The sequence below is a fragment of the Lolium rigidum genome, chromosome 1, assembly GCF_022539505.1.
Source record: "Lolium rigidum isolate FL_2022 chromosome 1, APGP_CSIRO_Lrig_0.1, whole genome shotgun sequence".
NCBI lineage: Eukaryota > Viridiplantae > Streptophyta > Magnoliopsida > Poales > Poaceae > Lolium > Lolium rigidum.
Window position 1 is genome coordinate 35,087,106 of NC_061508.1, and position 19,993 is coordinate 35,107,098.

General features: G+C 49.0%; 1 protein-coding gene across 1 annotated transcript; it reads right to left on the reverse strand.

Moving 5' to 3' along the window:
* Positions 1-13,648: 13,648 nt before the first annotated feature.
* On the reverse strand, positions 13,649-19,530 carry LOC124706612 (ABC transporter G family member 48-like). Its single transcript, XM_047238291.1, has 18 exons — positions 19,463-19,530; positions 19,108-19,192; positions 18,718-19,008; positions 18,551-18,641; positions 17,538-18,438; positions 17,280-17,440; positions 17,064-17,167; positions 16,775-16,940; positions 16,594-16,683; positions 16,356-16,471; positions 15,862-16,221; positions 15,490-15,780; positions 15,295-15,378; positions 15,004-15,137; positions 14,620-14,847; positions 14,346-14,517; positions 13,998-14,252; positions 13,649-13,918 (listed from the first exon to the last, which is right to left on the reverse strand). Exons 2-18 carry the CDS (start codon positions 19,189-19,191, stop codon positions 13,649-13,651), a joined length of 3,798 nt encoding a protein of 1,265 aa, XP_047094247.1. The 5' UTR covers position 19,192; positions 19,463-19,530.
* Between the last annotated feature and the right edge of the window lie 463 nt (positions 19,531-19,993).

Below are 19,993 nucleotides of genomic sequence, written 5' to 3' on the forward strand. Positions count from 1 at the left end.
GCTGGACCCTCGTGTGGCCACTCACAAGCTGGCGATTGATCCACATCACCGCCCGGTCAAGCAGCCTCCACGACGCTTACGACCTGAATTTGAAGACCAAGTCATCGCCGAGGTAGATAAACTTATCCTTGCAGGTTTCATCCGGGAGGCCAAATACACTCGGTGGCTCGCAAACATCGTGCCCGTAGAGAAGAAGAACGGCCAGGTGCGGGTCTGCCAGGACTTTCGCGACCTAAACCGAGCATGCCCCAAGGATGACTTTCCCTTGCCCATCACGGAGATGGTCGTCGACTCCACCACGGGTCATGGCGCACTGTCCTTCATGGATGGTTCGTCCGGCTACAACCAAATCAAGATGGACCCAGATGACGCCATCGACACCGCCTTCAGGACCCCGAAGGGCAACTTCTACTGCACCGTCATGCCGTTCGGCTTGAAGAATGCTGGTGCAACGTACCAACGGGCCATGACGTACATACTCGGAGACCTCATCCATCATTCGGTGGAATGCTACGTCGACGACATGGTGTTCAAGACCAAAGAACGCCAAGATCACAAGGAGGACCTGCGGGTTGTCTTTGAGCGGCTACGTCAACACCAGCTCAAGATGAACCCGTTGAAATGTGCCTTCGCCGTTCAATCAGGGCTCTTCCTCGGCTTTGCCGTGCACCACCGAGGCATAGAGATCGAGCCCAAGAAGATCAAGGTCATCCTCAACATGCCACCACCCTGCAATCTCAAGGAGTTGCGGGACTTGCAGGGGAAGCTAACATACATTCGCCGTTTCATCTCCAACCTCTCAGGACGCATTCAGCCCTTCTCAAGCCTTATGAAGAAAGGAGCTCCGTTCGTATGGGATGAAGCTTGTCAAAGAGGCTTCGACGACATCAAGAGGTACTTGCTTAGTCCACCCGTCTTGGCAGCTCCTGTAAAAGGGCGCCCCCTTATTCTGTACATTGCAGCGCAGCCTGCTTCGATAGGCGCTCTACTCGCTCAACACAATGATGAAGGGAAGTAGGTGGCTTGCTACTACCTAAGCCGCACCATGGTGGGTGCTGAGCGGAACTACTCTCCAATAGAGAAGTTATGCTTGGCGCTAATTTTATCTTTGAAGAAGTTGAGACACTACATGCTAGCGCTACAAATCTAGCTCGTTGCAAGAGCGGACCCTATAAGGTACGTACTAAGTCAGCCTGCGTTGATGGGGAGACTAGGAAAATGGGCACTCCTCATGATGGAGTTTGACCTGACCTTTGTCCCCCAGAAAGCGATCAAGGGGCAAGCCTTGGCAGATTTCCTTGCAGCGCACCCCATCCCCGAGGACTCTCCACTCATCACCAACCTCCCCGATGAGGAGGTGTTCACCGCTGAGCTCGAAGGTCCATGGGAGCTCTACTTCGATGGTGCTTCCCGCACGGAGGTCGACCCCAATGGAACTCCTAGGCGGAGAGCGGGGGCAGGACTGGTGTTCAAGACACCACAAGGAGGGGTGATGTACCACTCATTCTCCCTCCTCAAGGAAGAGTGCTCCAACAACAAGGCGGAGTACGAGGCGCTCATCTTCGGCCTTCTCCTAGCGCTCTCCATGGAAGTCCGTTCCTTACGGGCCTATGGAGATTCTCAACTCCTCGTTCGGCAAGTCAACGACATCTACGAGGTACGCAAGCCTGAACTGGTGCCGTACTACAACGCGGCCCGGAAGCTCATGGAGAAATTTCAACAAGTCGAAGTGCTCCATGTTCCGCGAAGCAGGAATGCACCTGCCGATGCGTTGGCGAAACTGGCATCGGCGCTGGTTCTCCCAAGTGACAAATCCACGCATGTGACGGTTGAAGAACGGTGGCTTCTTCCCGCTGTCTTGGAGCTCGTCCTGGAGAAAGGCGAAGTCAATACCATCACGACAAACGCCGTGGAGGAGGACGAGTGGCTGCAACCCTTCCTCGACTACTTCAAGCACGGCAGCCTCCCCGACGACCCCGTCAAGAGGCGCCAACTGCAACGACGACTCCCATCCTATGTCTATAAGGCCGGCGTCTTGTACAGACGGTCTCATGGGCAGGAGATTTTACTTCGGTGTGTCAACCGAGGTGAAGCTGAGAAGATCCTGCAGGAGATGCACCACGGAGTCTGCGGTGGCCACCAAGGCGGGGCCAAAATGTACCATGGCATACGCCTAGCTGGGTACTATTGGCCCGGCATCATGACCGACGAGTCTCCGGGTGGCCAAGTCATGCCACGGTTGCCAAATCCATGGCGACTTCAAGCATCAGCCGCCGGCGCCTCTACACCCCACCATTCCCGCATGGCCATTCGATGCTTGGGGCATCGACGTCATCGGCCCTATTGACCCACCATCTTCCGGGGAACATCGCTTCATCCTTGCGGCGACCGACTACTTCTCCAAGTGGGCGGAGGCTGTCCCGCTGCGGGAGGTGAAGAGCGACAACGTCATCAACTTCCTAGAGCGAAATATCATATATCGCTTTGGGATTCCACACCGCATCACCTCCGACAACGCCAAGGCCTTCAAATCCAGCAAGATGCATAGGTTCATGGCGAAGTACAAGATCAAGTGGAACTACTCCACTGGCTACTACCCTCAAGCCAATGGGGCGATTGAAGCCTTCAACAAGACTCTTGGCAAGATACTCAAGAAGACGGTGACAAGGCACCGAAGGCCCGATCGTCTCTTCGAGTCCTTATGGGCGTACCGTGTTACAGTCCGTACCCCAACTCAGGCTACACCATATTCCCTTGTCTACGGGAGTGAGGCCGTGCTTCCACTAGAAGTCCAGCTACCCTCTCTACGGGTGGCTATCCAAGACGAACTCACCAAAGACGAACAGGTACACCTGCGGTTTCAGGAGCTCGACGCCCTGGAAGAGGAGCGTCTTCATGCCCTACAAAATCTGGAGCTTTATCGCCAGAACATGGTGAGAGCTTATGACAAGCTCGTCAAGCGGCGCGTCTTCCGGAAAGGCGAGCTGGTCCTTGTGCTCAGGCGCCCCATCGTCGTCACACACAAGACGAGGGGGAAGTTCGAGCCGAAGTGGGAAGGACCATATGCCATCGAGAAAGTCTACGACGGGGGTGCATACCAGCTGGTCGATCCTCAGGGAGCCCGGCCCATGCCTCCAATCAATGGAAGGTTCCTCAAAAAATATTTTTGCTAAACATTTGCCTCTTCCATTGCCTTTTTTTTAATAATGGGGAATCCTCTGTCGGCTCGATCTATGGTGCATTCTTATATGCATAGCGTGGATATTTATTTTTCCCCATTTTAAAATGGACCATGTCCAACAACAAAAAAACTGGCTTTCCCCAACACACCACGCTTGTGATTGAAGATTTGGCTACCCTGGAGCTTATCGGAGGGTGGCACAATGTGTCAAGCTGCAAGTTGAGCGGCTCTTATACCCATAAAGCACGACACGTACCAAGTGTATGCTTCCGGAGGCAGTGGAGAAGATTACTTGGGCACTTCATCGTACCGAGGCTCCACGCCCCGTGCTTCCCGGCGTGCCACTCTCACACAGAGGCTCACGCTCCGGGGAAGACCTTAGGAGAAAGATCATGAAAGGCCTGCCCAACCCAGCACAAGTTGGACTAGGTGTGGAGCCACGTGACAACCCTGGGGCGTGCCACCATAAGCTCCAGATAAAGTGCCAGAGGGTTTCGTAGTCCACCAAAGTGAACGGTTGCCTTCCAAGTTCTCAAGATGGGTCCCCAAGCAAGCGAAGAAGAGTCCCAAAAGTTCAAGCAAAGAGAAATTACAAAGAAGCTCAAGCAAACAAAAACTCCAAAAGAAGTACAAGCAATCTCATGAAGTCTATGGTCATTCAAATGGCCCGTACAAGCAGCCCTCACAAGACGGCAAACATCCAAAAAATCCAAAAATCAAGTATAAAGGTCCCAAAGATCGAGGGAACCCATTGGAAAGAAGGCGGAAGGTAGCTGTTCACCACCCCTCAAGAAGGCATGGAAACTCCCAAGCCATTGTCCCAAAGCCATTCAGCCCCGTCCTACCATGCCCAAGCCTCTGGGTCCGTGGGGCATCATGCTGTGGGCATGCTGAGCTGTGGGGTTCCTCGGTACCATAATGGGCTAGGGTATGGCTCTCTACTGCCTCCCGGAAGCATCTCCAAATACGGCGCCTCCACACACACACTTACACGCAAGGACAAGATATAATCGTCATGGTCTTTCGATGGTTCCCAATGACAAGTCCTTCGGTGGTCTTCTCGGATATCACACATATAGCTTGTGTATGACGGGAAAGCCAACATTTTAGAAAAAATCCCAAACCAAACCCGTTCTTTTTGTTGCTCTCTACCTTGCTTCGTGTTTCCTTGCTCTTGTTTCCTCGAATCCGAGAAAGTATAGGGACACACTTTCAGAAGTTGAGTTGCGACTTGGCGCCCATGATGATGGACTCGCCATGACCTTCAAATGTCTACACCGACCTACTTCGGCAATACCGGGACGGTGTTGACGCCGATGACTTTCCGGCGGTACATCTACATCAAACATGAAGATACGGGAGCAGTGCAGCGCGCCAGTGCGGCTAGCGCGAATCTGTGAAACTCTTCAATCTAGCTGGCTGGCACCATGATGGCTACATGGTCCCGGTTGGATTGATAAGATTTCTCCACGACACGGCATGTTATTTCGCCGTGCAACGAAGATGAAGGAAGACTAGCCGGTTGGTGGGCATCGCACACGATCCCAACCGGTCTTCTTCAAAACGCGTATGCGGACGTACCTTCCCGCACAAATCTACATCAATGCTCGGCACTCGCGACACAGCCTCTACATCAACACTTGGCACTCGCGACTCTGCCTCTACATCAACACCTGGCAGCCGCGACACTTCCTCTACGTCAACGCTCGGTTCTCGTGACTCTGCCTCTACATCAACACATGGCGGCCGCAGCACTTCCTCTACGTCAACGCTCGGGACTCTTAACATTGCCTCTACATCAACGCCCGGCGCTCGCAACATTGCCTCTACATCAACACTCTACAACCACGACAATTCCTCTACATCAACTCTCGGGCCTCCGACAAGTCGCTCCAACTCGAAACATCATCTACATCATCCTAGGGTGCCTCCCAAGACGCGAAGGCACATGCTGCACATGTACTGGTTGCGCGGGTAATTTCGCCAAGCCAAGGCCGACTTGCTTCGCGCGCGACCTCGCCTTGACGAGGGGCATTTGTTCGACGCATTTTTGGCGTTGTTGGCAAGCTCTGAATTCCTGAATATAAGTTGAACAAGTGCCAACAAAAAAGCTGCGTACATGCATGCATGAAGATGATCATTTACTTGATCATTTCTACGTGCACATACATGAAGCCAGTGCCCATGAGTTCACGTTAGGCAGCTAACATGTGCGCACACGCGGCCAAGCAGGCTAAGTGCCGTCGATTGAAGAACTAAATCAGGGTATTTGGCAGCTGTACACGTACAAGCTGTGCGTACGTACACGCTGGCTGGTCTGCAGATGCAGCGTTTTAGGAACGCGCACACGGCACGATCAGTTGATCGGCGAGAGCTCACTGCTAACAAATTTTTTGCCTGGTTGGTATTTATCCATCTACAGCTATCAGATAAGCATCACGCGAGACGGGCTCAACGAATGGCGATATTCTCGGAAGATCAGATGGCCGCCCGGCAGCGACGAATATCACGCCTACGTCGTTATCTTCCGTCCTCCTTACTGCCTATAAAAGCTACACACCTATACGGAGGTGAAAAGGAGGAAAAGGAGAGACTCACGCAGAAGAGGAAGACGGAGGAGAGAAAAGAAGGCCATCGTACCTGACCAGACGCAGTAGCCGGAGAAACGACGGGCGACTGCGGAGGCAGCTCTCGTACCTGGAGATCAAGACGCAGGCGCAGCTCACACCTACAGCTCTCATCACCAACACTCATCCATCCATCGATATGATACCCCATAAATCCCACGCACGCACACAGCTAGCCGAGAGATCAATCAGGAGTAAGAAGGCCATGGAGGTGAAGATGACGATGACGACTCCTAATGGTGAGAATGGTTAAAATCTCTCTCAACTCTTTTCCCTGCTCTGCCCTCTCCCATACACATGCATATTACACGGCGACACTCGGAGGTGGTGCGCGACCTGCCGGGAAAAGACACGTCTCTCGAACTGCCGGTGTGCAGCCCGGCAACCTCTACAACTCCATCAACACCATGGCACCCGCGAGGCGCGACGACGACATCCGCGAGGCGAAGAGGCTGCCGGCGTGCAGCACGGCGCCATCTTCACCAGTCGTGAGGCGCGACGACGACGTCCGTGATGGGATTGCCAGCGTGCAGTGCGGCGCCATCTTCATCACCCGTGAGGCGCGACGACGACGCCCGCGACGGGGCTGCTGGCGTGCATCACAGCGCCCTCCACACCATACCCGCATGATGCAATGACGAAGCTCACGACGGGGCTGCCGGCGTGCTGCCGGATGCCATCTTCACCACCTACGAGGTGTAACGACGGCAACGTCCGTGCCAGGCTGCCGGCGTGCAGAGCGGCGCCATCTCCACCACCGCCAAGGCGCAGCGATGACATCCTCGACAAGGCTGCCATTGTGCAGCAGCGGCGCCATCTTCACCACCGGCGAGGCGCAGCGATGCATCCGTGACGAGGTTGCCGGCGGGCAGCGCGGCGCCATCTCCACGGCGCCCACGAGCTCGACGACGATGACCTTGACGAGGCTGTCGGCGTGCGGCGCGGCGCCACCTCCATGGCACCCGCGAGGAGCGACAACGCCGACCTTGACAAGGCCAACGGCGTGCGGTGCGACGCTATCTCTACGACGTCCGCGAGGATGCCGCCGGCGTGCAGCGCGACACCATCAACACCACACCCACGAGGCGCGACGACGACGTCCGCGACGAGGCTGCCGGCGCGTAGCATGGCGCCATCGACACCACACCGGTGAGGCGCGACGACGACGTTCGCGACGAGGCTGCCGGCGCGTAGCATGGCGCCATCAACACCACACCCGCGAGGCGCGACAACGACGTCTGCGACGAGGCTGTCGAAGTGTAGCGCGGCGCCATCAACTCCATGTCACACGCGAGGCGCGACGACGACGTCCGCGACGAGGCTCCCGGCGCGTAGCATGGCGCCATCGACACCACACCCGCGAGGCGCGACGACGACGTCCGCGACGAGGCTGCCAGCGTGTAACATGGCGCCATCAACACCACATCCGTGAAGCGCGGCGACGATGTCCGTGCCGAAGCTGCCGGCGTGTAGCGCGACGCCATCACCACCACACTTATGGGGCGTGACGACAACGCCCGGGTTTGTCGGCGTGCAGCGCGACGCCATCTTCAACTCCACACAATGCCACCGACGATGACGTCGGGGCTGCCGGCGTACAGCCCGGCGACATCCGCCATGGCGAGGACGACGACGTCCGCGACGAGGCTGCCGGCGTGCAGCGTGGCGCCATCAACACCACACTTGCGAGGCGAGGCGAGACGACACCTTCGACGCCCCCCCCCACTAGTCCGTGCGACGGCATCCTTGTCTATGACGACATGCATTAACTTGGCGTTGGTCCAAGACGAGGCGCCGACCACATTGGCTACACCGACTGGCGTGTGCGTCGGTTTTCACACCGATGCCAATCTCCAATGACAACTTACTCCCGCGAGACATATACCCCTTGCGCACCCCGACGAGGCTGCTGGTCGTCGAGAAGTCCCAGCTGAGAGGACCCATGCTACTCCAACCCAACCTACACCAACATCGTCAAGACCGACGAGGCACGACGACGAGGGCGGGCGTGACCGGTGCAAAGGTCACGCCACATGCGGCGCGTGTACCGACAAGGACACAGGCTCTGCCGCCGCCCACACACACCACCACATCATGCATGGAGAACGCGAAGCGAAGACGACGAAGACGACCACACGGCTTAATCGGAGGTGTCTCGCGGTGTAACCCGCGGGAGTAATTAACCGGGTGCCTTCCGAGGCCCTAGGAACCAGGAGATCGCAATCGCCATAGTCAGGCCGGCCGCGCAAGCAGGCCACGGAGCGCTTTGTATTCGGGGACTTGTACTTTGTTTCTCCAAGAGAGATTAATGAAATGCATGCTTCCCTATTTTTTCTTGTGTACTACGGTACACTGGCACGCCCGCACTTCTTTATTTTACCCCGGCGCATGAGAGAAACACGCTACCATGCTCCCCCTCAACGTAGCGCATCTGTCTTTCGCAGACGTTTTTCTCGTGTCAAACAGTATGTACCCAGGAGGAGCCGATTCATGAAATCGATCGGCTAATAAAAAATCGAAAATAGAAAAATTTTAAGCACAGCCGATGCTCGGACATCGACTCTAGAATTGCAGAGCTTCAACTGCCATTTTGATGAGCCAACTGCACCCTTGACCTGAAGGCATACAACGTCACGACTGGCCGGAGCTTCAACTGCAGCGTCATTGGAACGTGGGGCTGGATTTCTTCAAGGATGTTCTTCACCTCCTTAGAGTTTTCGACCGATGTCTCAATGGGGGAAGAAAGCAGAGCGTTGGGGCGTTGGAGTTGGGACTTGGTTCATCACATGCTGTGGAGGGGCCGAGCCCAACAAAGGAAGCATACCTCACCTAGGACCATGGGAACAGCCGACTATGATACAATCGGCTATGGCATTTTTGCCTGGAGTTTGGCCAAGGTAGCGACTTAGTCGATGTCACCTTTAGAGATGGTTGCGTCCAGAGGTGTGGAGGGCATCAGAACTTTATCCGTTCCCACTGGAAGTTTCATCAGTCCACGAAAAAGATGGTGAGCCGATCTGAGCAGCAAAGCACAAGAATTGAGCTAGGAGGGGTTGGCATTTGAAGCTTCTTGGTTTAAGGGAGGGGTTTGTTGTTCCTTTTGAACCCTCCTGGTACAACGACTCTGTGTGCGTGCTCATACCAACTGGGAGGAAAGCAGGGACGGATCATGATGGAATATAACTGCCGAGTGCGGTCGTCCTCGGCAAAGCTGTCTAAACCTGAAGGGGACCGGATTTTTAAAATTTTCAGACTCCTGATAAGGAAAGAGGAGAGGGTCATCCAGGCCCTGGTAAAAATTTCTGAACCGTTCGGATGCTTCCTTGGGGTTCAGTCTGATGCCTGGGAGACTATACAAGGCCTTGCCCTAGTGATTTGGAGCGGTTAAGAATCACCTTCAGGCCAAAGACCGTGACATTGGCGCTGGACGATTTCGCCATTGGGCTCGCTGCGGAGATTTTGCGTGTCTAAGATCTAGGGTTCGCACAGCTGCAAGTTGTTCGATTGAAACTGACGCGTTGCCATCGGCTCATTGAGCATTGACCAAGTTGACAAACGGCAAAATTAGCATAAAGGAAATCGGCAAAATCAAAGGGAGTTCTTCATTAATCATATGATTTCTTACAAAGAGAAGCCGATTGCTCGACAAAAGGGGAACAGATTTCTACTGCTAATCCTATGCTAGTAGTCCCTATTCTAAGGGTTGTTGCTGCCGTCGCTAGGGAAGCTGCCGTCACTGCTGCTGTCGACGAGTTCCTCGTCGCTGCTACTGTAACCTTCAGCAGGAGCTCCTTCCTCTTCATCATCATCGTCTTCATCTGACCAAGCCCAGCCACGGATGCGCTTTGGCGGTGGTTCGTCGGAGGAGACGTCGTCCTCTTTTTCCTCCTTCATGTCGGGGGAGATATCTTCATCTTCATCATCCGATTCTTCTTCTTTGGTGGAGGAGGTGAATTTACCCCGGAAGGAGAGGTCATCGTCGCTCTCCACCTCCAGTTCTCCGTCAATCAGGAAACGGAGGTCGTCTTCCCCGTCAGTCAGAGGCATGTCGCCAACTGACCAGACGAGGTCCTCGGGTCGGCCATCTGGCACGAAATCAAAGTCCCACTCCTGCTCATCCCAATGCTCGGGAGCGCGCCTATTGTACGCTTCCATCTGGTTGTGCTCTGGAATCGGCTCGCTCGAGGAAGAGGATTGGAGAGAAACGGAAGAGGAGGAGGAGGAAGACGTGGCCATAGGAAGAGGGTTTTTTGGACTGATGGTTGGTACAGAGCAGAGGATGGAGAAGCGAACTGCAAGAGGTGGCTAAATAAAAGGGGATATAGCGGAAGATTTAATGCTCAAGCAGTTTTCGAGGATGTGGTGCCACAACTGTCAAATCGTGCAGAGAAGTTGAGAAGGCAAGGCATCATGATGAAGAATACTGCGACGGTTCTGCTCTGCCACGACATGACCCTTCGAAGAAAAAAACAGAGTGGTTTTGAAATTATCATTGCCAAAACCAGGGGGGCATGTGTTATCACCAGATTTTGACCAAATCAGGAGATGGGCCGTAAGTGAAGATGGGCTTGAAGATATACACGTGGAGCGTCTTTGAAGCGGCCTTGCACGAAGAGTTTGGGCTAGATTGCCCGTGTATCTGTAATATAGTAGATCGCATCTTAGTTTAGAATTAAAAGATAGAGTTTAACCCGTGCACGGTTAGGTGCACGCTCGAATTAGAAAGTCCCTTGGACTATAAATATGTATCTAGGGTTATCGAAAAAGGAGGACAATCACGTTTACAACAAACACAAATCAGGCGCATCGCCACCCCTACTTTCGAGGGTTTCTTCCGGGTAAGCATCATGCTGCCTAGATCTTGCGATCTAGGCAGTACGTGTTTATTCGTTATCTTGTGTTGCTCGTGCTGAAGCGTTGTTGATGGCGAGTAACACTATTTATCATAGATGTTTTGGGGCTGGCATGGATGCTTTTCTTATGCATGCTTGCTTAGCTATGCTGCCCCACGATATCTAGCTGCCCTTACACCTACCTAGGTGTAAGGGCAGCACCTTGCTTGTTCGTTATTTAGTAGATCCAATCTGTTATAGTTGCTCCTTGATTCTTCAAGGATTGGTTTAATATCTGTATGATTAGGCCTTGCAAACGTGTTGAACGATCCGGTAGCACGTAAGGTATGGTTTGTTAATCCTAAAAGGGATGTTCGGGAATTGGCTTAATGTTGGTTTTTAGGCCTCTTCTAGGGTTAGTTTTCCATTATCTTTCGTGTCTATTAGGCTCAACTACGCGCAGGATGTTCCGATCATGCGGTGAAAACCCTAAACTGTCGTAGATTGGTATAGCTTTATATTGATCAAGCAGGAGCCCCATGTCATCGTTAACCCGACGTAAGCCATGGGGCGATCGGCTCTTTGAGCCGATCCACAGGGCAACCTGAGAGCCGATAGGGCTCGTATTTAATGTTTACGTGTCTGCCATGCAGGAAACTAATCGAAGCAATTCAACACCTTCCTGACCAGGTATAGGTCAGGTGGCACGCCCTTGCAACCGCTAGGACGTGTGCCGGAACATTTGCGGGACGACGTCGAGGGACCAGGGCCCCCTGCAGTCTTGGAAGCCTCCCGGCTCTTCGTGTTGCTTAACCACTGCTCGCCGGTGGGTTTTGGCAGGCAACACATACTCCATTTCTGAGCTTTTACAATAGTGGCAAATGGATCAATCATGGTATTAAACTATTTAACCAGTTATTAGGAGTTGATTACATTGAAATAATAGATAAAAGAAGATGTAACTGATAGATCATTGCAGCAATTTCTGGCATGCCACAAAAGATATTATTTTAATTAACTAGCTAATTAAACAAAAGGAAAAAAAATACTAAGCCTGTTACGGCAAACAACAGTGTGACCGAACACATATGCACGTCCACCACACACGCCACGGAATGTACTAACGTTTTCTAGGCGGCGCGGCGAAGCGCGCTTGACCATCTAGTAACCGTTTACGTCAGTTCACTTTCTCTAATTTATTGTCACCATTCAGCAAGGAGACTCCTCCACTTCGTATTCTAGTACTACATCCCACGCAGGCCATGATCATCTCTCCCTGTGCAGGCATGTCTCATCCCGCTCCTTACCAGCATCTTCCACACGAGGCCTGCAATGAAGTAGGCGACGAGCAGCACGCCATGACTCGAGCAGGAAGTTCACAATCGCGGCACATACCTATGATTTAGCTCCTTTAGAGAATAAATATTGGCCGGTGGCAACCATCTCCCGTTCCCCCTCGGGCAAGTCCCATGTTGCTTTGGTGGGTGGATTTGTTCGCACCATTGAGTGCTACTGAGTGTAAGCAGTGGTGGAGATAGAGCACAACAAACCAGGGTGCCAGGGGATGCCAAAGCTACCAAAATGCTTGTTCCTTAGGGTAGCACATATGGTGAAAATCAGCAATTTTACAAAGGAAGAACAATCTATCCGGTATCCAGTGCACCCTCCTAGCTATGATTGCATCCGCCACTGAGTGTAAATGTTTTTTGCAGTCAAACATGTCCACGTGTGGATACCACGTATATGATAAAATGTCTAATTCCACTCCCACAATTCCAGGTCCTCCTTCAGAGATTGAGTATTCCTCCAAATGGTTATTCCAACCAGGTGTCTCCTTTCAGTACTTCATACCTCTGATTTATTAGAGTATTTGTTCTGTTTAATGCCTTTGTTCTTGCAATCGATCGGCTAACCAGGTTACTTTTTCAAATTTTGACCTAATGCTTTAGGCTGAGGGAGACGCTAAGAAACATTAAATTGCACACAGGTCCAGCATTTGAAATCCCCATATTGTATCTCCTTGGTATTAGTTTCTGTCATGCTCTCCTTGATACTACTAATTCTTCTTAATAACCACCCCAAATCTTTTGATTGATTGTACACTAACTCTGTTGCATGTTTATATGTTCTCGATAGCCTATTCATGCTTTTGCTGCCTTGCTGGATTAATACTCTATTTTGGTTGTGTGCAGGCAATGAGAGATATAAGTAAGACCTCAAAAATTGATGTAAGTTTATTTTCAACCATTGTGTTTCTAGAAGCAGAAACAGTGAGACGAAAAGACAAGATATAGAGACTGGTTTATCATCACTTTTTGTGAACTTGGTCTCTTCCATCATACTTCTACATTCATACCGAATTATGTCTTTTCTGCATATTGTTGCTGGAAATCTTTTTGGCAGAACTTGCACCAGGCACTGGACTTGCACAAGGAATAACATCTTATTTACATGCACTTGGGCGGGGCTATATCTTGATCATATCTTTTCAGTTCACTTGTTGATTCAATCTTACCGTGGGAATTTGATATTTCATTTTGGTGTTATATGTTAACATTCGTCTCTCAGTGTGCAGGTTAGTAGACAACGTATTAGTTACATGCTTCATGAAATGGAAAACATGGTGGCAAGATAAAATACTCCCAAAATAAACATAGCTTTTGTGCAAAATTGTTTGATTCCTACAAATTTCCGCAACAATGTGCAGAGTATCTTCTAGTATGTACCAATTTCACACTCCAGGTCATGAATATCCCTCTGTATACGTAGAACACAAACTGAGATTCTGGCAATAAATAATAGTTAACGGACAAAAGGTCAAAAATGGACTTTTCCCATATTATACTAGTGGTAAACAAGGCCGGTGTATCTCTCGTAAATCTCGTTTGCACAATAGTAGCAGAGGAATTTCTCCGCATCCTACTACTTGTAATATACACACGCTCACGCACACATGCATTAGACTGCTTCGTAGGCGTGCACTAGATAGCTTCGTAGCAACACACTGCCTAACGTTTCTGGAAGTTCAAGGCCTTGATGGAATAGCCGAACACGAAGAAGAAGGCGACGATGTAGGCGAAGTGGCCTAGCACAATGTAGCCGAGGAAATCGTGTCGTATTCCCAGATAGTCGTCCAGAAATTGCTTCACCAAAACCGGTTCCCCACCGGGGACCTTAAGAGTACCCCCGTTCTCGCCAAACTGTGATGCGACGACGCCGTAGATGGTCCAGGACACCGGGTTGAGCCAATAGTACCACCTCCACCAGATTGGTATCATCTACAACAATTCATCACAACAATCGTTAATCGATGAAGTTGGACACGCAACCTGGTTAATCTAAGGTTAATTTGTTTACCGTCCTGACGACAAGGAATCCAGCAAACAGGTTCCAAAGAGGTAACGCAAAGGATACCAGTATGCTTGCGAGCATCGCGGATGGGGTAAGTGCCACCAACATCATGCCAAACAATGTGAAGTAGTTGAAGCTTGAGATAATGAAGAACAGGAAGTAGAAGAACTTGCCAGCTTTCCAATCATATCCAATCATCGGATAGATGACGAGTGTGTATAGACATCCCTGAGCGATGTTGTGGATGATCTCCACGCTTGTCTGCACAAATCACACAACGCTGAGAATGGATTTTCCCATATCTAAAATGATTAGCAAACCACCGCATTAAAACTACACAAGCAAAATGTTTACCTGAGCTAATGCATAGGATAATGGAGAATACATGCCCGCCGCATTTTCACGGTAGAAAACAGTTCGCTCAATTGCCACAACAGGTTGAACCGTGAAGCAATTAGCAGCCCCAAGAAAGAAGAGAGCAGCATAAGTGGCTCCAAGTAGATTGAACAAATCTTGCTGTGAATCTCTGCCCACACACACACAAAAATATTAGTGCCCCCATATAAGAGCTAATGTATCATCTTTGAACAACATTGCTCTCAACTATAGCAAGAAAATGGGATCATACAGTTTTGTTCCTTTTTGCCAGAACACCGTGCCAAATACAAGACCATAGAGCAAAGTCATAAGATAGCGCATGGCGTTGTGGGGTGGATTCTTCCAGTAAGAGTTGTATTGCTTCCAGAAGTTTGCAACACACTGGTTGTAGAAGTTCTGAGAATATTTTGTAGGAAATGAGAGATCCTCATAGCCTGGCGGGGGAATGCTTAATTCCTTAATAAGTTCTTGGTTTTTCCTGGACAAATTTAAGAAACAGGAACTTAGAGTAGAGAGTATAAGTGAAAACAATTGCATTTTTTGCGCTTGTTTCAGATCAATATGTATTTGTTTAATGGAAATGTAGCAGCTGCTTAAAAATGTCAGAGTTACTTTCAGTAACTTAGGTACTCACCTATAAAGAGCGGAATTAGCATAAATTTCAGCAAAATTTACTTCCAAGCGAGCCTCGGCTAGAGGGGAGCTAACTTCCAACATCCATGTTGCAGGATTATATCCTTCTGTGATCTTTTCAATACCTGGAATTGCCTGCAATGCAATGTCAGACCCATCGGAGTTTAAGACATGTTTGATCTTTGATGGATTTTCTGAGCCCAGTGATCATATTTTGTAAGCATGTGTTCAACTCAGAATAAGTGAAACCCTGGCTACCCCCAAATCGAAACATGTAAGCAAAGTAACTCACCTCAAAATATTCAACCAGCTTATGAGAGTGGCGACCAAGATCGCCAGCATAAATAACCTGCCCTCCTCTTTTCAAAAGTAGAAGCTACAAAAGGAGCCAGTTGTGAGTTATTCACATTTCTAGAACTAAAGTAGTTATAACAAAATAATATATGGAGATAAAGAGAGACAAATAGAAATAGAGAGAGGAGAGTACCTCATCAAAAGACTCGAATATATCGATGCTGGGTTGATGGATTGTGCAAACCACAGTACGCCCAGTGTTGACTGTATTTCGCACCACCCTCATGACAATCGCTGCTGCCCTAGCATCAAGACCAGAAGTTGGCTCATCCATGAATATGATTGAAGGATTTGATACCAGCTCCACAGCAATTGTCAATCTCTTCCTTTGTTCAGTCGATAACCCGTCAACTCCAGGGAGACCAACCATAGCATTACGCAACACATCAAGCTCTACAAGGGCCATGACTTCCTCCACAAACATCTGTGTGGGTGCAGATTTATTTCTTTAATCAGAAACAATTACAGATTGAACCTTCAAAAATATATAGCACTGTATCTTTACTAGTCTGAAGATGGCTTGAATAAATACCTTTCTCGTTTTGTCATCGACATCTGATGAAAGACGCAGCCAGGCTGAGAAGAGAATGGACTCATATACAGTAACGTTTGGTGAATGGATATCATTCTGTTCACAATAGCCACTAATGCGGGCAAAAGTTTCTTGTTTTTTAGGGTGACCAGAGAGGGTGATACTTCCTTCAATAGACCCGCTAGTTTTCCTTCCTGCCAGGACATCCATTAGAGTGGTCTTTCCAGCTCCACTCATGCCAACTAATGCTGTCAGAACACCTGGCCTGAAAGCACCACTGATATCAGTGAGCAACTGGAGACGACTTTCCGCAAATCCTTGCTCCTTCATTTCCTGAAACACAAGATGACAAATCTTATTACTAGACCTAAAATAAAAATTACCACATCGGCACATAAGTTTATCATACAAGTGAAAAACTTATGTCCTGACACAATATGTGTGATGAGGAAAGTAGGTAGGCTTACCGCAGGCATGTCCACATAATAGTTTACATGGTTGAAAGAAAGTGAAAGAGGCTGGAAAGGCAAGACAAATCCTGACTGAGTTGGCCTATTTGTGGATCCGTTAGTACCTACAGAAACTTCAAGTGCAAACAATGGCTGATTATTCTTATTAAGGCATCAATCGGCTTGATATGACATGAACTTAAGAATATTATGAATGCTGCAATAGTCTAACATAGATACTTAAAGAAGATCTAACCCATGGGTACTGAAGATGCCATAGTAGATGATGCATTGGCCTCTGACTCGTTCTCTTTGTCTGAAACTAGTGTGTTTGAGTTGCCACTTGCTGGAAGAGAAAATATTATATGTAGTGTAAGTACCTCGCTTTTGATGCCATCAGATGATAATGTCAGCAAAAATAAAATAATGGTACTCACGACTCAAGTACGTAAGGGCTAAAATGTATAAGATGTTGAACAAGATTGTGAATGCTATAATGGCTCCTATGGAGAGCCAGAAGCCCCCGTCAGTAGTAAAAAGTCCTTTCGATTTAAGAAGAGCCTTGCCTACTGTTGGTGCATCAATAGAAGTGTCGGTGTTTGGCTGTAATGACATTGAAAGACTTACATTAGAAGACATTGTCAACTTTACAACACTAGGATATAATGGTGTCTAAGTTCAGAGAAACTAAAACAAGAAAATACACTGTCCTTAGAAAAAACTTACAGTGGCCCACCTACTGGCAAGGAATTCATTGACAGATATTGCATTTTGACTGTACAACAGAGGAGATGACCAGTAAGCCCATATCCACCATGGTCTGATGTCACCTGTCCATATTAAATTTAGGGAGGGAGAAGGTTAGCAAATGAGGTGCAGATAACCGATTTATCATGCCTAGCTAGCTAGATATAAATGATTTTTTCATGATAGAATGCTTACCTCTAGGGATAAGAAATCCTCCAAATATGAAAATAACAAGGATCACAAACAACCCGAAAGTATTGGCCACAACCATTGATTTCAAAACAGCACCCAGAAATCGGAACAAAGCCATTGCCATTTGGTGAGTAGCGAAGAAAGCTAAAAGCTGACGAAAGAACCTACAATGAGCAGGTATATTAATACTGGTTTTATCAATTTGAAATATTAAAAATGCAAACGGCTAAGTGGGCACAAGGATTATACGCGGACGCTTACCTTCCTGCCGCAGGCGCAAAGCCCATCACATAGTATGTGAGGGCGACCCATACCCCAGCCTCCATAAGCGAAACAGGAATTTTTAAGATGATATTTGCCAGTCCCCAGGTCCATGCAGGGAAGAACAAGAGATCCCTTTGTTTGTAGAATGTAGGAAGCATTTTTATGGTTAGCTGTAGCTCAGCAAACCCATTGAACAAGATGGTGATTAAGTTGAAAGTCAGGGCTCCAAAGAATTTGGTACCGTCAGAAAACTGCCCACTGGGCATCTTTATTCTAAGGAACACAGTCATGGCCATGAGCCCAAGGATGATCAACTGGGAGACTTTGAAGATGTAGATGAACGAGTTGCGCTTCATCAACAACAGCTCTCTCGAAATCACTGCCTTGAGTGACTCCTTGCTGGATAGGCCATACTTCTTGGTGGTCAACGCGGCAGGATGGGTTTTAGACTTTTCGAAAGGGATTTGCATCTCCTTGAGCATCTCCTGGCCTACATGGAATGACTTAAAAAGCTCAGCAAACTCCGGGACTGACACAGGACGATATTGTTCCTGTTCACGGTACCAGTATTGTTGTTGGTCTTTTTTGGAAGTGACCTCTTGAAGGAAGTCAGCGACTCCTTTCCTGGCAGGGCACCGAAAACCAGAAGCCTCAAAGAATTCCAAGATGCTCTCACGTGGCCCATGGTACACTATGTATCCATCTGATAGAAGAATAATATCATCAAACAAGTTGTATGTCTCAGGTGGTGGCTGTAGGAGGGAGATCATCACGGTCTCATTCATCACATGGACCAATTGCTTCACGTACTTTACAATCTGAAACGTGCTAGAGCTATCCAAACCAGTAGAGATTTCATCCATGAACAAAGCCCTTGCGGGTCCTGTTAACATTTCCCCTGGCATAAAAAGTAAAAAAAACAGATAAGCATAACAAATACAAATTCCTTTTTCCACAATGAATTGAGCGGTCGAGTTTATTTTGTATAGTTGTGTCATGTGTGTGCATACCAGTTGTGACACGTTTCTTTTGCCCACCAGAAATCCCTCTGATCATATCATCACCGATCAAGGTGTCAGCACAAATATCAAGCCCAAGGACCTGAAAGCGAGGGTGTTGTTAGACTCTTGTTTTGTTACAGATTTATGTGTAATGAATAGAACAGTTAAAATCTCACCTTGAGAGTAAGATCTGTTACAATATTGCTCTCATGCCCCTGCACAGCAGTAACTTTCATGTATGCGTCGATGTCAGGGTCCGGCATTATGCCCGCGTTGCGCTCCCTCTTAGCGAGCTCTGTGAGCATGTTGTATCTGGCACCGACGCCCAAGCAGCGCCTGGAAAAATCCAGTGTCTCTCGCACGGTCATCTCCGCATTGTGCAGGTCGTACTGACTGACGTACGCGCTGGTCCTCTCGGGGTAGAACTCCGAGAACATGTGGCCACAATACGTAATGTTGCCAGATACCTGCGACATGAAAGAGATAGTGATCATTTTTATGCATGCTTCCATAAAGAAAAGCAGGAAAAAGAATAATAAGCATTAAAAAAACAGACGAGATAAAACCTTGAGGCTTTTATCAAGCTTGCCGGTAAGCGCTCTCATAAGGGTGCTCTTTCCTGAAGAAGGAGGTCCAAGAAGAAGAGTCATCCTGAAAAATAACATGCATGTCGAATACTTACTTTTTCAGGTTTTTATACATTTCTAGCAAATTGATAACAAAAGTAACGAGTTAATTTCCTTGCATGAATGTTTAGATACTGGAAAAAGGTTTTGGGGCACCCCTGGACTATGCAAAAACACTTGGAACAAACTGATACTGGTTGATGATGCATGAGAGGCATGTGACAGAGATAACATGCCTGCTGGCTGCTGCCACCAGCTGCAGAATAATCGTAAAGAATGAAGCATTAGTAGTTACCTGGATGGTTTGAGGATGCCGTTGACGTTCTGGAGTATGTTGATGGTTTTCTTGTTGGATGAGGCAAGCCGCCCAATAAGACTCTGCATTGCGGTCATGAGACGCACTGTGTTAGCAACTCGTAATATTCAGCGCAACCCTGATTATACTTCTATACCCACAAGTAATGCAGATCGGTGCAGCACATAAAAAATGTGCATCAATAGTAGGAACAAACAAAGAAGATGCAGCACGGTACTAGTTGGTGATCAAAGTGAGAAGCGCCTCTGCTATGTTTGGGCTGGCGCTTACGCTGTTTGTTTGGCCTGGCCTCTTAGAGACGTTTCATCCAACACGTCCAAGGCAAGAAGGTGCCGTCGTGCCGTTTGACGCAGGAAATAAAGCTGGCCTGCTCTGCCGTGGAGGACCGATTTGTCTTCCAGCCGCTGAACATCTATCCCTTGTTCTCCCCTCTTCAGGCGACGCACAAAACTTGCTCAACTCCGTAGGAAGTCCTCCTCCACCGAGGGCCTCTGCGTTTTGGTGGAATCA

Bases quoted from the DNA above. Each gene is read 5' to 3' on its own strand.
- LOC124706612 (XM_047238291.1), bottom strand. From the start codon at position 19,191: ATGACTCTTCTTCTTGGACCTCCTTCTTCAGGAAAGAGCACCCTTATG. The intron at 17,168-17,279 runs GTAAGCATTCTA...TAATATGGACAG, and splicing joins AGGATTTCTTATCCCTAGAG to GTGACATCAGACCATGGTGG. The intron at 15,781-15,861 runs GTAAAGATACAG...GCACCCACACAG, and splicing joins TTCAAGCCATCTTCAGACTA to ATGTTTGTGGAGGAAGTCAT.